This window comes from Amblyomma americanum, chromosome 10, assembly GCF_052857255.1.
Source record: "Amblyomma americanum isolate KBUSLIRL-KWMA chromosome 10, ASM5285725v1, whole genome shotgun sequence".
In the NCBI taxonomy this organism is placed as follows: Eukaryota; Metazoa; Arthropoda; class Arachnida; order Ixodida; family Ixodidae; genus Amblyomma; species Amblyomma americanum.
In genome coordinates, this window is record NC_135506.1 from 35,617,057 (window position 1) to 35,635,148 (window position 18,092).

General features: G+C 45.3%; 1 protein-coding gene across 1 annotated transcript in view; it reads right to left on the minus strand.

Annotated features, from left to right (window-relative positions):
• Nucleotides 1-18,092, minus strand: part of Sec71 (ADP ribosylation factor guanine nucleotide exchange factor Sec71) — a 58,237-nt gene that overhangs the window by 15,390 nt on the left and 24,755 nt on the right. Inside the window, exons 9-21 of the mRNA XM_077639455.1 lie at nt 16,294-16,539; nt 14,763-14,797; nt 13,838-14,008; nt 12,763-12,847; nt 11,776-11,935; nt 11,339-11,490; nt 10,357-10,485; nt 9,611-9,923; nt 8,982-9,148; nt 7,534-7,887; nt 6,255-6,416; nt 3,842-4,062; nt 3,075-3,228 (exon numbers count right to left, since the gene is read on the minus strand). Of these exons, the coding sequence (XP_077495581.1) occupies nt 3,075-3,228; nt 3,842-4,062; nt 6,255-6,416; nt 7,534-7,887; nt 8,982-9,148; nt 9,611-9,923; nt 10,357-10,485; nt 11,339-11,490; nt 11,776-11,935; nt 12,763-12,847; nt 13,838-14,008; nt 14,763-14,797; nt 16,294-16,539 (2,349 nt within the window). The remainder of the gene's footprint in view (nt 1-3,074; nt 3,229-3,841; nt 4,063-6,254; nt 6,417-7,533; nt 7,888-8,981; nt 9,149-9,610; nt 9,924-10,356; nt 10,486-11,338; nt 11,491-11,775; nt 11,936-12,762; nt 12,848-13,837; nt 14,009-14,762; nt 14,798-16,293; nt 16,540-18,092) is intronic.

Genomic DNA, 18,092 nt, shown 5'->3' on the forward strand with positions numbered 1-18,092 from the left:
GGTGGTATGAAGACACGGTGGTGCTTTCAAAGTGAACGCCACCTGCATCAAGCCACCTGCATTAAGCCAAATATGCTGTCGCTAATTTTATAACCAGCGTACTTACCAGTAATAACTGGTGATATTGGGTAACGCTATGACTTGCCCTGTTTTGAGAGTGATCTGTAACTTAGCACTGACTTTTCAATACGCTCTCAGACCTGTTCCGTCACAGCGTAAAGAATGGTGTGACCTTTGACTGATGAAAACGCTTAGAATGACTGCAACGAAAATATATATGCATCTTGGCCACAACATTTTGTATAACTACGCGAACTGTTGAATTTAAGACTGACGAAAAGAGCATTTCACAACACTGCATGCACAATAAAGGTGCTTTCATTAGAAGGTCAGCTACTTTCCATAGTATTTATTAAATGAGGCCGCAGCGTTCTGCGTTTAGTGGCATACGAAGTTACTCTTAAACTGTCTTGAGGAACTCGAATACTGTATAATTTCAAAGTGACGTGAATCTCACACCGCTGTGAAAAATCTGGGTATCATCCAAATTTCCAATAATCAAAAAGAGGACGAAATCCAAGCATAAAAAATGCAATCCCATTTTAGCGAACCCCAAAAATGGACACCTGCCAATTCACCAAGTTTGCTTATTAGAAAAATTAATTAAAATTTCATGAATAAAAAAAATTGGAAAATCCGCCAAAACTGAACAAATTAATGCTTAAACATACAGTGGAGCTAAATTTTTTCTGAAACAAATCCCTGGTTTAATTTAACATTCAGCAAACCTGTTCGCTAAACTAAACTATATTTACCTGAGTGTCATTAAAACGGCAACCAGAAATAGTATATAAATTTCCTCCACTGGTACTTCAGCTTTCAAGGCACCTTAACACAATCCACAGTTGTGCGAACAAAGCACCTCAAACACCTGACACAGTCCCATAGCATACCGTATGTTCAAATCAAAATCAGTCCAAGTTTAAGTTGAGGAATGCTTAAAAATAGAACTGTGCAAATATCAAAATTTCAAGTGCAAAGTAAACATGACGATTAAAAATTGCAACTCGAATCAAATATTTTTCAAATACTGCAAAGTTAAGTTACAGATGAAATGGTCTGCGAAGCATGGCCAGAAAAAAAAATTTATTAGAGGCGCGCGAATATAAAATTTTTGAATGTGACACGAATGCAAATAATAAAAATTGGTCGCAAATCGAGTAAAATAATTCTGATTATCAAATCACATAAATCTGAATAGAAAAACACTTTTCCATAAAACACAGCTATGAAAAGAACCAAAGATATAGCAAACAACCTTTGTTTTTCCCTATCATAAGCGTAATTTGTTATACTACCTGTAAGGCCTATCAGGAAGGGGGAATCATGGAGTACTAATATAGCAATAAATTTTACTTTGTAGACTAATACCTCATTTAGAGTTCTTTGGATAACCAGTGCTGTCAGTAAAAAAAAAAAAACCTATCACAATTGGCTTAATGCTCACATGACAAGGGAGTTTACTGAATGCAGTCATGAAGCACTGTAAGGTGGCCAGATAGTGCGTTGTTACAGAAGGAGTGACATCAGTGGTTGATTAAGGGCAAAGCAAGCCGTTGCTGGCAAAACATAAGACGGCTCACAAAACAAACAGAAGAGCAACAACCTGAGCGGAACAATCCCGTTCCACACTTCCATCAATGCCTGGAGACAAAGCACCCATTGTTGCGTGCAGCCTGAAACGCAGCATTCACGACAACATGTGGTCCGCTTAGCCCTCATGTACTGATTTCACTGGACTGCAAGCCCTGTGATGGGCCCCAATCACCCACACACTGACATGAACCACCAAGCTGAGAAAAGAAAGTTATGCCTTTAGGTGTCCCAGCACGTGCACTGCACTGTAGGCAGTGCAGCTGTGTGGGCTGGCTTCTGACTTACGTTTTGTTTTTTGTCCTGTGTGGCCTAAGAAACACTGTTTCTAGATTCGAACTGACAAAAATTATAAACGGTCCGAGCGGTCACCACGAAACAACCATACATGCGCGCACGGGCTGCAACTTCGCCCTTTTTGTTATCTTCCACAAGCCAAGCAGCTTCCGTGCGCTCACGGATCTAATCGAGAGCATTGCTGCCAGTCAGGTTCCCAGCCACCTGCAGGCTGTATACGCGCTGACGTGACACGTGGTGCTACATTTCGTTTTCGGAGCCGCGAGCGTGCCATGGCGGCACTCAATGGCCGTCAGCGCACCGATTTTCTGCAAGGCCTAGCATTACCACACGCGGGGTTTTGCTGCGCGTTAGCAGATGTTTCTATGAGGAAAGACCAAGTAAACTCATGTGGCAAATGCAAGGTACTGCCATTCAGGAATGTCGTAGAATTTCAGCCGCGAGTCTGAATTAACAAGAATTTCGTAATTTCTGAATGTTTAGGAGATTCGAAAAGTGAAACAGCGGTGTGAATTGAATAGCAAATTATATGAGAAAATTATTCGAAGTTTCGAATATTCACACACCCCTACTTGAAAATACAGTTCAAAAGGGCCTGCTGTCAGGCTAGTTGGTGTTGCATAATGAAAAGCAATTAGCATAAAAATAGAGATAAAGGACAAGGAATGAGGCAAACATGACAATTAACAAGCTTGTTAATCGTCATGCGTGTCTCATTCCTTGTGTTTTATCTCTATTTTAGCGCTAATTTCATTGCATTATGCTACTTGAAAATGCTTGAGAGACTTCATTCAGCTTTATAGTTAAAAAAAAAAGTGCTTGCTTCCCCCTGCTGATAAATAATTTGAACAATGCTGTACTGATTGATGACCAAGCAGCTCTAGAGGTTCTCTCTGCTCGAGTGAAGAAGCGTTTAAGGGGGAGATCCTAAACCGTCAACCAGATGAGAAAAATCAAGTTCAATCTAGCATTGAGTGGAAAGCACCTTCCACTAGCAGCAGGTAAAAAGCCCTATCACCACATCACACAGACATGCTCCAAATTCAATTTCCCCCTGAGTGGCCTAAACCAAGATACGCTCCAGAGAGAAACGCAGGCCAGTACGTGGCGATGCCACCTCTCACCTCGTTGTGCCGTTCAGGCAGCTTCATGTTGTCGAAGATGCGGAAGATGATCTGGAACAGGTCTTGCCACCAGTGGGGCCGGAACGATGAGCCGTATGTCTTGACCACCTCAAACATGACGGTCAGTGCCCGTGTCCTGATGTCCAGCTTACACCTGCACAATTCCACAGGGCAGCATGAAGTTCAGCGCCCACCACACGCATCAGCACATGGAATCTGTAGTGTTAGGCTACATTTAAAATGAGTAAGGCGAGAGGAGAGGAGTTCTTGCTCTGACCGCATTAATTAACGCGCAGGAAATAAGAACTGATTTCTGACTCCTTAACAGAAGGATTTCATGATGTCCTGTTTGGCCCAAACATTTAACGCAAGCCTGTATAGTGTAGGATATTTATTTCATGCCACTCCATTCATGCTACCTTCTAAACTGATGGGCTAATTCAAGCAGTCTTAACAGCACTGCTATACTCAGACTGGTGATAGATGGGGAAAAGAGTCAGATTACAAAAGATGAGAAATTAAAAGGTTGAAAAATACCGATCTTATGATTTGCTTGGCCACTCATTGCAACAAGGAACACTTGTAGTGACTGTAAACACTGCAACGACAGCTGGCTGAATCTCTGTTCTTGCAACTTTCTGTAAGATATCGAAGCCCCTGACAAAGACAGCAGACAGGTAGCAGAGGTCAGAATGACACAACTACAAAAAACATCTTCAACAAATGATTTGCATTCGCAACTTCAATGCGGTGGATGTGTGGTTCACCTGTTGACGATGCAGGACAGCTCAAAAAGGATGGGGAACCAGCCGCGCACCCAGACCCGGTCCTCCTCCGGCACTGTCTGATCCTCCATGTTGTGGTCGCGGAAGGTCCGTGGCTGCTCCGCCACATACTTGGCACAGTGCCTGATCAGCCGGATGGACTCCATCGATGTGTCGGGGAAGCATGCATTGCATGCAAACTCAGACAGGCACTTCACCGCATCCTGCATGACATGAAGAGTGCAAAGCCTCTCAAGAACACTTCTGTCACTGTGACTTGGTGCCCCTAGAGATGTACAAGCCACTGTAAGGATAGATTGTGCAAGGAAAACAAGAACCACAACCTGGCATTATGCAAGAGCTTTACCTTTTGGCTGGGCATGCATCTGAGTTGAGCGGCATTCCCTTTACCTCCAGTACAAAACAAATTTTCCCCGAAAAAGCGTCTTACAAGAGAAGCATGCTCATAAAATGCAAAGCTCATATAAATTCTTTGCAGGGATATTTGACAGTGAAAATTATGTAGAGCAGTTCACGATTTCAAGGTACAGTGCCAGTCACCATTACCATCAACAAGTGAGTGTGTTTTTTGACACTATTATGGTAAAACAGCAAAACCTCGTTGATAAGATTAAATGTGAAAAATAAACATGTCGTCTCGGGAAACACATGATTAAACTGCCTAATTTTGAAGAACATATCAGTATAATGAAGTACAAAAGCACTTATCAACAATTTCATTTTATGAAAGCGTCAGTTCGCATTTCTTGGCACAACATTTGAACAGCTCCGTTTCTAGTGCTCGCACAATTCAGTCCGCATTTTTTATGACCTTAGCGCGGAAGCAACTTGGCAAAACAGGTGGTCTGCCGGGGTCTGTTGCTTGGTTTCTGTAGCCTGTTTCACATGCAAACGAAAATGCTAGGGAATCCCACCGCCGCAGCGCAAAAACCTGTTCTGAGTGGCCGCGGTGGCAAGTGCCGAGGCTCCAACAACTTGGAAATTTTCACTGCGATGCGCTGCTCAACTGCTCAGTCACCTGCATGTGAACCAGCCTTGAAGCTTCGCCCCTTGTACAAATGCAATGCGGCCAGGTCCGGCCTGCTCGTATGTAAGCACATGGCTGCAATTCTCAGCTCTCCCATGTGGGAACAATGCACTCAAGGTAGCGCACTTTTTCTCTTCTTCTTTTTCATGTTTCGCCTCTTGGCATCAATGCACTTCAAAGAAGCCACCATGGCTGGTGACTGCCGCTGCATTCCAGATCTATGAAGCGTGCTCCCAGATTCGGCACACTCGCGCGTTTCCACATGTGCGACTAGGTCGCTAAGCGTAATATACAACCAGAATATGTCGCAATTTTGAAAGCAGTAGCCAAGAAATTGTGTTATCCAGGAAAGTATTAACTGGAAGAAAAATAGAATAACTGTATGGGACATTTCTATTGCCCACAATTTTGAGTGCATGAACCAAAAAATTGTATGAACCGGGAACCCATCAACGAGGTTTTACAGCATAAGAGATTCAAGATACCTTTGCCTGTATCAAGAAAGCACATTTAGCAGATGACACGGCTTACATTAGAGGACGTGGTTCATGGGAAAGAAGTGCACCCATGCGCATGGTAATGACGATCACCAATTTAAGTAGACCCAACGCATTCCCAGTAGCAGTGGCCCAGTTTCTCCCCCTTCCTAAAGTATGACAAGCACTCAGGCCCAATGGCGAAATTCGCTAATGGCCAGCACATAAAACCATGAATATATGGCTACCCCACATGCCAGGAGGCAGGTTTAAAATCCTCAGGCCTAAATCGGGGATATTTGCATCTTCAAGTGCACAGTCACCTCACAATAAGTTTGTACATTGCCTTTTTCACTGGTACATCGAATTTTGCGACCGCCACTCTCGAAACTCCAATGAGTCCCTCTTTTGAAGAAACTCAGTACAATATGCACTTGCTAAAGTAGTGATTAACTTTTGTCAGCAGCCATTAGCCTGTTGGCAAAGCTGGAGGATAAGTGCTAAGCACTCAAGACCGTGTGGTTGAAACATCACACCAGTTGTGGTGACTAGAGTTTGATCCGGAGCCTACATAACAACCAATTCGCCATTCCTCAGGGAGATGATAGCTAGGAAGCATAGTGGCCCCACTGTGACATCAGTGACTGTCACATGCTGGACCCAGTTCAGTCCACTGTGCTAAGTAGTCTAGTATAGCAGCTTTTATGATGCATGGACAAATGGACGTTACCAGCTGTACACTATGCCTCGTGTTGAAAGGCATGTCCTTCTATTCAGCTGGAAGACAAAAACATCTTTCACTTCAGGCAACTTCCACAGAGATGGTGTTGCAAACCCTTTCCTTCAGCATGCACTTTGCATCAGTCACAAACGCGCTAAAATCGAAACAAACCTGAAAAGAGTCTACGAGGGCCAGAAAGTGCTGCCCATATGTCTGTGTGACAATACGGCCCGTTGTCTGGAAGGCAAGTTCCACGATGCCTTCATCCCGATCCGACGCCGCTATGTGGAACACGCTGAAAATGTTCTTCCAGCCAGACTTGATGTTCGCCGCCTGCAAGGAGGAGAAACAGTTCACCTTCAGTGCAGGAACTAAACTACCTACCGTAAAAAACGGACTATAGGTCGGACCGGAATATAGGTCGACCTCCCTAACTAACGAATACTAAAAATGAAAAAAAAACCTTTTCCAATGGAAAAAGTACCGAAAGACACCCTTACCTTGAAACAAATGCGACTCAACAGGTTGCACAATAGTGACAGTATTTATTTTCATTTAAATGCTGCTCGTATGTACACCCGCCAGATTTTTAACAGAATCTCGTGCCCATCGACTCGCGTGTTTGTTTCTGGCACACAGAAGTACGGCGCCGTAGAGCGAAGCCCTTCCCTTCATGAATCGCAGCACCCAGGATGGTGAGCCCTTGAATTGCGCCCTCGTGAGTCTAGAGGCACGTGTGATCTATACCGCATTCACGTGAATGCATTCGGCAGTCACAGGCAGTGGCCTTTCCTTCCAATTCTGGATATGCTGCGGTCCGCCCACGAAATGATGTTTTCTTCTGGTTGCTGCAAGTTGTAATACGCAGCTTCTGCCTCTGTCGGTACTGAACTCTCTTTTCGGATACTCCAAATTCGCGCCTTGCCACCAGGTTGCTATGAGCTTCCGCGTACTCAATCATGTTTTTCTTGAAGGTGACGGTGAATTTCCGTTGGCTTCCGCTCATTTTGGAACAAAATGTGAGAAAGCAGCCTTTTAATGAAATAGCTTTGCAACGACGGAAACACAAAATGGCGGTGCCACCACGCTGCACTGCTGCTGACGTGATGGAGGCTGTTGACTTCAGCCACCCATTGTTGCAAGACTTCCTGTAGTTTTTCCGGCGATGACCGGTATATAAGACGGGGGTCGACTTTTCACCATTTCACCTCACCATGACTTTTTGAAAAAAGTTCGACCTATATTCCGGTTTTTACGGTAGTTTGAACAGAAAAATGTGAAAACGAAAATAAAGTGCAGTAACCAAACACCGTTTTCGGTATCTGGGATTCAAGACATGTTAGATATTACAAACTTTAATTTTTGGGCGTGCTGCACCTTAGAAGGGAACAGTCAACACATGCACTGCAGACACGATGCAAAGAGACAGAGGGGGGCAAAGCCCACTTGCCTGCGAGTTGACCATTTGGGCGACGCAGCGCACAACCATGTCGCGGATGGTGGGTGACCGGTTACGCTTGACGATGTGCTCGAAGGGCCGCAGAAAGTCTTTCTGGAAGCGGAAGTTGGGGAACTCGCCCTTCTCAATGAACTTCATCGAGAGCTGGCGCAGAGAGTCCAGTGCAAAGAAGGCCACATCCTCGGAGGGCGAGCAGCCGACGCGGTTGAAGTGCTCACCCAGCACCTCCCAGATGCGCGACCACTGCAGTCGGATGCGGCCCATGTTGTAGTACGAGATCTCCACAATTTTCTGCAGGCTGAACATGCGTGGGTGCGATGGGTTGGCCAGCTCTTCCAGGGAGACCTGTGTTTTCATTTGGTGCGTGGCAAAGAAAAAATAAGGCACTGAAGTAAGACACACAGAGTTTGATTCGCCTAATGTACAGCTTCTCTCTGAACATTCTATAGCCTATTTCGTACTTAGCAGTCACTGCTGCCAAAGCTAGCATACCTGTTCACGCAGGCCGAGTCCCCGCCCAAAAAGTAGTTTTTCACACAACCAAAGTGAATGCAGACATACTTCGCTGCGACAGATTTTTACAGCTGTGACTGGCAGTCTCCAGGACTTTGCCTTGCCTCTTGCCACATTATCGTTGTGCAACTCATCTAGACTTTGAAAGACAAGAATTACATGTGGCGATATGACACGTGGTTGGTACGGTGAACCACTCTTAATCCATCCGTGCCTAAAAAGTAGTTCAAACTCGGTCAAAAATTACACACAGAGGGCCCCAACAATGAGTGGCTCACAGCTTGGCTGTGCCTCACAGCATGGCTGTAATTTTCAGTGCTACGGCTTCATTTTATACCGCTCCTAGCTTTGGTCCACTCACCGACACTTCAAGAAGAGCGAATGATATGTGGTTGAATAATAATTGGTTTTTTGGGGAAAGGAAAAGGCGCAGTATCTGTCTCATATATCTTTGGACACCTGAACCCCGTAAGGGAAGGGATAAGGGAGGGAGTGAAAGAAGAAAGGAAGGAAGAGGTGCCGTAGTGGAGGGCTCCGGAATAATTTCCAACACCTGGGGATCTTTAACGTGCACTGACATCCCCACAGCACACGGGCGCCTTAGCGTTTTTCCTCCATAAAAACGCAGCCGCCGCGGTCGGGTTGAGTAATGTGATTTCGCGCAGCACTACTTCTGCAGCCTCCAGAACGCTGCCTGCTATGTATGAAAAGGAGTGTAAGCCTGATTGAGTTATTCCATTTCTTTTTTTTCCATTCTTCTTTATTATGGCAAAGAAAAAAAAGAAAAGCAGGTTTCTTATTAGGGGACCTGTTTTTTTTTTCTTTTGAGGCAAGGGCGAGTGAAATTGACTCAGTCATGGCATGAGACCTTTGGAAAATGCTCCCAGAATTTAATGCAGCCAGGTAAACACGCCGAGCCCTCTTACCTGGCAGAGGGCCCGAACAAAGTCCACAATGGCGTTGCCGTCCAGTCGAGTGGACCCCGTGAAGATGCGGTCCACAGCCACGACAACACTCTGGGAGCTGGTCTCCCCCATGGATTCCTGAAGCATCGCCATCTGCTTTTGGTCCATGGGCAGTCCGGGACGCGTCACTAGGGCCACCAGAAGAAATGAGCCCGTTAGATATCAGCCTTCAAACCCCGATGCCTCTGCTACCTGTTTTCAATAGCTCCAATGTGGTTGTTACTAGAACTAGAACACAAAGAAAAAGAAAAAAATCCACACAGAACAAGGAGATAGACATACATTGAGGAAGATTGGACAGAGAAGAGTGGTGCACCAGAACAGTCCAGAAGCTTTTTTTTTTCACTTCTTTTCTTACTCAGAGCAGCAAGTTTTCCCAAAACGTTGATGCACATGCTTTTACTAAGACACGACATCATGTTCATGAGGGCTGCAGACGTCAGTCAATAGTCAACGAAACAGCGCAGAAATTGATCCTACCCGTGGTGTCCTGTATAACTCCACCATCTGCGTCGACCACCAAATAGCCTATCTTTTCTACTTTTCCATACTTATAGTGCCCAACACTGTTCCATAAAACAGAGACTCACACTCCATGGGGTCGAGCACGCTGTCCTGGAGGGCCCCATGGGCGCCGCCAGCCGCAGCCTGAGCCAATCCGGAGCCGGAGCCACCGAGGTAGCGTGGCTTGACCCCTGTGCCAATGAGCTGGGCCAGCTCTAGCTGGGAGATGCAGCGCAGGATGTCCAACCACGACTTGCCCAGGTAGTTGCCGTCCATGTGCGCCACCGTGATGAGCGTCTTGATGGTGTCAATGTTCTTGCTCTTCATCTCCGTGATGGGCGAGTTCGCTGTCAGCAGCGTGAAGCGCGCCAGTGCTTGCACGTATGCGTTGCGCTCCAGCTGCACATGCACAAGCAAAAGGACAAGAGGACGGCGCCATTACCATATCAAGATCTTAAAGTATCGCGAGCAAGCACCCACCCTAGCATCCCCAATGGAGATAAAAATGCGCTTAGTTCAAAAACTGCGAGCTTGCTTGAGCTGTACAGTTTCAAGAACAAATGGCGTTTGCTTACAATACAGTCAAACGTTTTGCTCCCAAAATAAGGCAAGCACCCTAATCGTGCACAGCAGTGTCATACTAAATGTGTGAGATTTTGCACCTTTAGAGAAGTGAAAACATGAAAAAAGAGGTGCTCAATTTGGCTGGAACTATCTCTGTTTTCTAAGTGGGGGAGACCTTGCATCAACAGCAGCCTTGTCCATCTCTTAACGAGCCGTGCTTGTCCTAAACACAGCCTGCAAAAAGAACACCACGCCAGAGCTCACTCACAGTCATGTGAAAGATGCAAGCAATGCGGATGGCGCAACGAATCCCGTCCAAGCACAGCGCCGCGATCTCCGGATCGTCACAGTCCTGCAGCCCAACACTGAACGCAGCCAGAAACGGAGTCCAAGCCAGCTGGAACAAGAAAAAAAGTCACATTGAATAACTCCGTAAAAAATTAACCGTATGCTACTACTGTAGAAGAACTGAGGATTGGGCGAGTTGGTTGTGATCCATCGCATTAAGAACAAGCGCTAAAAAACACATACAGAGGACAAGACGAGACACACGGAAGGCACTGATCCGTGTGTCTCGCCTTCTGTGTGTCTCGTCTCGTCCTCTGTGTGTGTTTTTTAGCGCTTGTTCTTAATGCGATGTATGCTACTACTACTGGAATTTTCTATGTTCCACTGCAAAACCAAAAAATGGCTATTTTTCTGGAGACAATAAACATACCCTAAGATCACTAGACCTCAGCAATAAAGCATACTCCATGTTCAATTCTTTACATCTCTCTCAAATTACACAAAACATCACATCAAATTACACTAAAGCTCAAGGAACTTAGCAATGAAAATGTCTGCATGCCAATTAGCAACAGCATGCTCAAATCGTCACACCAGGGAATAGATAAAAGAAACTGAGCAAGACAAGATGGGTGCGTCACCCCCATCATCCACGAGGTGCTTGGGGTGGCTTGCGACATCAGCATCTCCACTTTCATTGCAAATAAACGTTTTTCCTGCAGTGATTTGCAGTGTGTTTTTGGCGGAACATTAGCATGCTAGGAGACTGATTTCAATGCAGCGAAATTTCAATGTCATGAAGCAAAACTGCAAGTTTTACCGACTTTGTTTAATCAAGGTTTAACTATATAGTTTTTCGGTCACACTACAATGTTTCTTTTCCCGTGAAACACTAAACTAGCTCGTAAGGCTCCAAGAGCTCCTCAGCTATGAAACGACACAGGCAGAGGATGCACACGTGCCTTGAACATAGGTCGGACGTGCTCCAGGTGCTTGGCGCAGGTGAAGGAGGCCTGCACGTGGCTGACGCTCTCCATGAGCGCCTTGGCGGTGCGTGCCATCTGCTCCATCTCCATGTTGTACAGAAGTCGGCGCTTCTTCTCACTTGATACATCTGTGACGACACACGGGGAGCAAAGGGCAACAATGACAACTGTGCTCACCTAGTTTGGGCTAATCATAAAATGCTATTTCTTTTAGTGCTTCCGAGGTCTTTTAGCCACTTTATTAGCCACTGTATAGGTAGCCAGTTCTAAAAATTTCTTGCATCGAGGGAGGGTGGTAAGTCTGAAACTCTTCTGACCCTCTTTACATTCAGCACAACATTTTGATAAACAGCGCTGCCCTAGAAGTTCACGTCATGACCAATCGAGAACAGAATAAATGCGAGGTTCCCTACTTTGCTTTCCCGTCACACGGCTGGCAGTGGTCTTCACTTTGATCTCGTTGCCAGCAATCTCATCGTAGATGGCTGACAGCTCTTCCTCAGGTATGTCTTTGCTGTCGTTGATGCCACGGTTCATCTTGATGTAATCCTCCTTCGTCATTTTCGTCTTCACCTGCCAGGCAATGAGTGCACAGCAAAAGTAATGAAACACCACAGAGTCTAGAAATTCACAAATGCCTCCACCAACAAATCATACAGGGGACCGTAGAGACAACAGCCAAGAGCCTGAGTGGAAGCTCCAGCGCTAATGCACTAAAAGATAGACCACTATTATGTAGTACATATGCACAAAGCTGCAGACTCGGGCACAGGCACCCTATGAACACTCTACCTTCGACGCTACCTTCCAGCAAAGGCCCTTACCCAGACCATGGTGCAGGGAACACTTCCCCTCACGCACAAATCTGCTGAATCGCCCATAGGCTACTGCGGCTAGTTGTGTTTGGTGAGTGGCAGTCATGCATGGCACCACCATTGTGTTAACGATCTTGCAATTAAACAGCTAGCGCTGGCCACTCATCACACCCCATGGCTAAGCAGCGGTAGTTTTGAAAACTAGGAAGCGCAAAATACCGGACGAGGGACAGAGTAAGGGACACAAAAAACAGGTTCACGAGCGCTTTTGTGTCCCTTACTCTGTCCGTCGTCCGGTATTTTGCGCTTCCTAGTTTACAACATGCATCACCAACTAGCCCGGCAGCTTGCTCTCCTGGGCGGTAGTTTGTTTCAACAAACTTCCCCACCTCTTGATTCACTATCATTATTTCCTTCCATATCAAGTAAAAGCCTTTCATCGACCATGCGACAGCACAGGAGCACAAGAATGAGTTGACGGATGCAGCACATAACATTAATGCTGGTTAATGCTGGTAGCTGGTTGTGGCCAACACAATAACGTTCAAGCGATAAGTTGCGAAGCTGAGCAGTGGTAGTGCTTACCTGGGGGCTGTGCAGGTCTGTGGTAAGCATGATGATTGAATATGCCAACACATAGGCCGTGTCTGCACTCGCAAACAGTCGATTGCTGCAACACACAACAGGGGCAGGGCAATGCTGATTCAGGAACAGAACACGAGAAAACACGTGCAACAGTACTGTCTTTAAAATTCACAGAAAAGATGAGCATAACATCAGCTCCCACCTGGGAAGGAAAGTCCCCTGAATTCTATATTTCAAGACATGCCTATTCACTCCCTTGATTGCAAAGTCACAGCGTGAACTACCTTAGCACCAAACAACCCTCCTAGGCGTGAAGTCCGTCCTCTTTTCAATTCGCAATGAAGAAAAATGCGCAAATGGTCATAAATTTATGCAAACATATAAATAACATTACAAACAACGAAATGAAGAAAGCCAGCAGTTCCTGGTAATGCTTCTAACATGAAGCAACGATCTGCCTAGGCCAACAAAAGGGCCACAATTTTTACGCCGGTTCACCACACAGCATACTAGCATCAAAGATACAGTAACCAGGACTGTGAACCAGGGCTGTATCAACGAGGTATTACTGTATACATTTCCACCAAAAACTTGAACTTCAGCTTCTCAAGGTATTTTCCAGTGCATTTCTCACAAACTTCAAGGCCTTTTTTTGTGCCAGAAAAGCTTTCATAAAAACTTAAAAAGCCTGTTAGTGCTCCCTGTGCTCTTCAAACAGTCAGTGTTGTGACATCACCGTGTCACTTAAAATGATGCCGCAATTAGTCTTTTTCAACAAAATGACTCTTCGAGGTAAATTACACGCTAAAAAAAAAATGGTAACAATTGCTCAGAAAATACAGTGGCAAAAAATGGGCCATAATGATGCCAAGTGCAAAGGGAAAAGAATCACAGGGTATCAACCAAGCAGAAAAGGTATTACACATCATGGCACTAGTAGCTCCTGCAACCCTAGCTCAGGTCGCCAGTGTTGTGAGATGTCTTTTATTTTTGCGTTTCATAAATAAAAAAAAGACATTCCGTCTAGCATATGTTCAAAGCACGCAGAAACACAAAACTGAGAAAGGCCTCTCACTTCGGGTTGGTCTCGCAGTATCGAGCAGCGAACTTCTCCATAAGCCGATCGATCTTCTGCGCTTCACCGGGCAGCCAAAAGCCTTCAAGGAAGCATCGTAGCGCAGATACAAAGTCTTTGCCAGCAAAGTCCATCTGGTCTACGTAGGCACACATGACATCCTTGTTCAACCTGCAAAAAAGCAATTGCAGAGATGAAGAAAAGACACAAACGCGACAGGATGTCGTACGAGTCACCAGCTGGTACGTAAAGAGCACACCACTAGCGGAATGCCAGCATTATTATCTTCAACAGTTGGCTACTCTAGGTACCATATTTGGCCGAGTGTGAAACTCGCACCACGACGCTCATGTCCACTAAAAGGACGCAAGTCAAGATGACCGAATTTTTTGGAAATAAATGATATTTTTGAACAGTGCAGTCAGATCTTAGTTTTTTGGGCTGATTTCGCCACACAACGAAATTTCCCCTTCAAAGAAATTTTTCGCGCACCTTGTGAATTTCGTTGTAGCGGGGTTCGACTGTAGTACATAAAAATAAGTAATTTCTTACTTTTATTCTGAATCTGTTCTTTTGGATTTTTCTGCGGGCCTCATGAGGTCTGAATAAATGATCGATGACTGCGGGGGGGGGGGGCATTCGATATTTTGACCTTCAGATAATTTTGAAATTTTTTGCGCTCTCTCGGAGTCTAAATTAACGATGTCTTATTGCATATAAGTCGCAGTGACGAAAAACTGAGAAAAAGAATGTGACCTATACAAGTTAACTGACTAGCAGGCTCATAAAGGTAACTATCGCATGACAAGTGCCACGAAAAAGATCATCACCCCAAACCAAGCAATGCACGTAGCAAGCAACAAAAAAAAAACATTTGGTTTTTTTATGCCTTGGAGCACAAGAAGAGAACACAGAGATGACTCACTTTTCGTTTTCTCCCAGAAAGTCTCCAATTTGTTTCTGAAAAGAAGAGGAAGGAAAAGGACAAAAATATGAAACGTACAGCAACGAAATAATACTGCATTGCATTTCAAGACGTCACTGTCAGCATTCACTCATTCAGAACCCCTGCCCTCACTTAACCATTTTTTATTTCGGACCAAAAATTTACATTATATTCCCATTTCCTGCAAATGAGCAATGAAACATTAGGGAGCAGAAAAAAACTGTGCACGTTTGTTTGTTAATACAGTAAAACCTCATTAAGGCCCACTCGCTTAAGCAGTAGGTCCGCTTAAGATATAGCCCCAAAAAATCCCCGACTCTGCTGTCATCAAACCTCTTCCGTTTGGCGTCCGCTTGCTGCGTAGTGGCTTATTGCGAACGACTCGGTAAGCAAGTGCTTTTCATTGCGTATGAGGCTTAAGAGGCATTTCAGTAACTATGCCATGCATCGCAAGGAACCTTCACCGCTAGCCCCAGCACGTAGACTGCAGTGATATGTCGATGCTGATATGGCACAGCCCATGGTGAGCACACTCGGAGCTGCTCATACAGTCCAGCCCACATATAACGGCCGCACTTAAGACGAACTTTTGCTTATAATGAACGAGGGCATCGTTTCTGAAGTGCGGGACAAGACTGACGTGGAGGAATCAGATGAGGATGAAACTTCGGAGCCAGCACCCATAAGCGCGCCTGTAGCAATGGGCTATATAGAGAACTACAGACACCTTGTCTATGCCAAGGGCCTTGGCAAAGAGCACGCTTCTGCTTTAAATAAACTGGAAACCTCTCTCATAGGATCTGCACTGCAAGAACAGACGTCCATCACGGACTTTTTCGCAAAGAAAAAAATTTCGTGTTTTGACAAGCAACTGTCATTAAAGCTGTGGTCTACTTACTGCAAACTTCGGGATATAACGAACGGATGCCACGTGACGCTCATGTTCGTTATAAGCGGGCTTGACTGTATAAGCGGAGAGTGAGCACCCCTGCGACCTTACAGAACGCACTGCCCCCTCCCGTCTCTGTTGACCGAGCGTGCCAGCGCATGATCGCTGCCTCGACTCCACCTTGTTCACAAGCACTGGAATCAGAGCGGTCCCGGTCCAAGACGCAAGGATACGCCCATAGCCATAGCATATTGTCACGTGACTCAGTTTCTGCGTAGTTCACGCTATCTACAGCAAATTTTCGTTTTCCCCCATGTGCCGCAGCCACCACTGCTGGCTGATTGGCCTTACTCCGTGGCTGTGCTTCGTCCTCATCTCACTGGATTGCCATGATATTGGCATCATCATAGATTGTAAGCTTCCCACTTGCAGTAGTTCCCAAATGGCATCATTACCCAGCATGTCTAACAATGGGGTGAAGCTCTATGTTGACCATCAAGGAGAAGGAGGAAGCACTTTCTCTTATGCTCATGTTTTTCCCACACACTTCACTTCAGTAGCAGGGCACACAGGAAGTTAGCCCAAATAACACTGCTCCCTCTCAAAACTGCCTCCACGTACCTTGTCAAGGCGCTCGTCCGAGTGGAAGAACTCGGCGATGTCCCATGGGCGGGGCCCCACGAGCCCGTGCTCCTGGAGAAACTGTAGCCCTCGCTTGGGCTTCCGGTTGAAGAGGTCGATGCCCTGCTCCATGATCTCCTTCTGCTGCTTCAGCACTTCCAGCTGCTCAGGGATGTTGCACCCGCTCGCAGTGGAGTTGAGAGAGTTGCATGAACCCCCGTGGCTCACCAGCGTCCGGTCTTCGTCCTGCATCAGTCCGGAACATCCATTGTCACCGAGGGCAAAAGCTCCACATCCCAGCCATGTCCCTGCTCTCTTAGCATCAGTGAACGCAGATGTAAACACCATTATAGCGAAAGCCTCTTGCTAGTTGGTACTCAACCAGCCCATGGAGATGGTGTCTGGTGCAGGTTGTCACTAGCGTTAACAATGATATTTACTTTTCATTCAAAGCAAGTCGTAATATGACAATAACTGTGTGCACACAATTTAGTATATTTATCAGTACATAGATTACTTCAACCAGTAGCATAGAGTAGCCCAGTGGCACCTCAGCAGAGCACAGCTCCACGCCTCTTTTGGACGCTGAGTGGCACATCGCTGATCATTTCTATTTGCTTTTTGAAGCAGTCTCATTCTTCTGACATCGATGTGTGTTCCCATCACATCCGTGTTGTTCTTACAGTGTGCCAGAACTGCACGCTTGTCACGGGTTTTTTGGTGAAGTGAATCACGGTCACTGACCAAGTCTGAAGAAGTACAGACGTTTCGGAACCGTATACGGGTTCCCTGTATGTGATTCCTTGTATACAGTGGTCAGTGATCATGATTCACTTCATCTCATGCCTGACCCGACGAATTTTGTCGAAACCTTGATTATGGGTTTTTCGGTGTTCGTGCAATGGAGCCTCCTCATAAAGCTTCACCACATTTTCACATTTTCAACATTTTTTTCTCTCTTCGGAAGGCGCGAGGCATTTTTCAATCAACCTTGGAATAATCCGGGCATTTCTTCCAGAACCTTGAACTCCCAGTTAATGAGGTTTTGTTGACAGCCACGTTATTTTTAGTAGCAAGCACATGTGTCATTTTATGGAGTTCATTTCGCGTGACCACGTTACAGGCTGCACAATGTTATGCTGTCTAATCAAGTAGTACACGCTTCTATGCACATCACGTTTTTTATATGATGCTAAGCCAGTCTAGTTTTATTTATTTCAATTGCAAAGACCATACAGTATTTCGAAAAAAATAAAGGCAGCAGCAATTGGCTGTTTACCAAACAGATATTCGATTTGATATTCGAAATCATTTGTGATTCATAGCCTTATTCGATTCGTATTAAAAAAATTTCAATATTCGCATACCCCTACAAATTAACTTCCTGGCTTCCACGACACTTAAGCGGCAGTTCTATCACCGCTGTAATCACATGGTGTGTGCGCTTAAGTTGCAGTCACCTTTTCTTTCTTTGCATTCCAACATCTTGTTCTTGTGAAGCATTTGCTGCTGTCATCGTTCCTTCCCTGAGTAATACAACAAACGGTGTGCCTACTCAAGAAGTACGCATGCATTTATAGCAACTAGATGAATTGATTCTGACAAAAGGCAACTAGTAAGACATGGTTGTGTTTGCCTAAGCATAACAATAAGTGTGTATTAATGTAGCTCAGCTCTTGGTTTCACGTGTTTAGCTTTAGTTTATATGCTATCTTTGCAATCAAGTTTCAGTAATAAACTTTCACATGCATATTAATATTGCAACCTGAATGTACAACTCCTACGCCGTCACTTTTTTT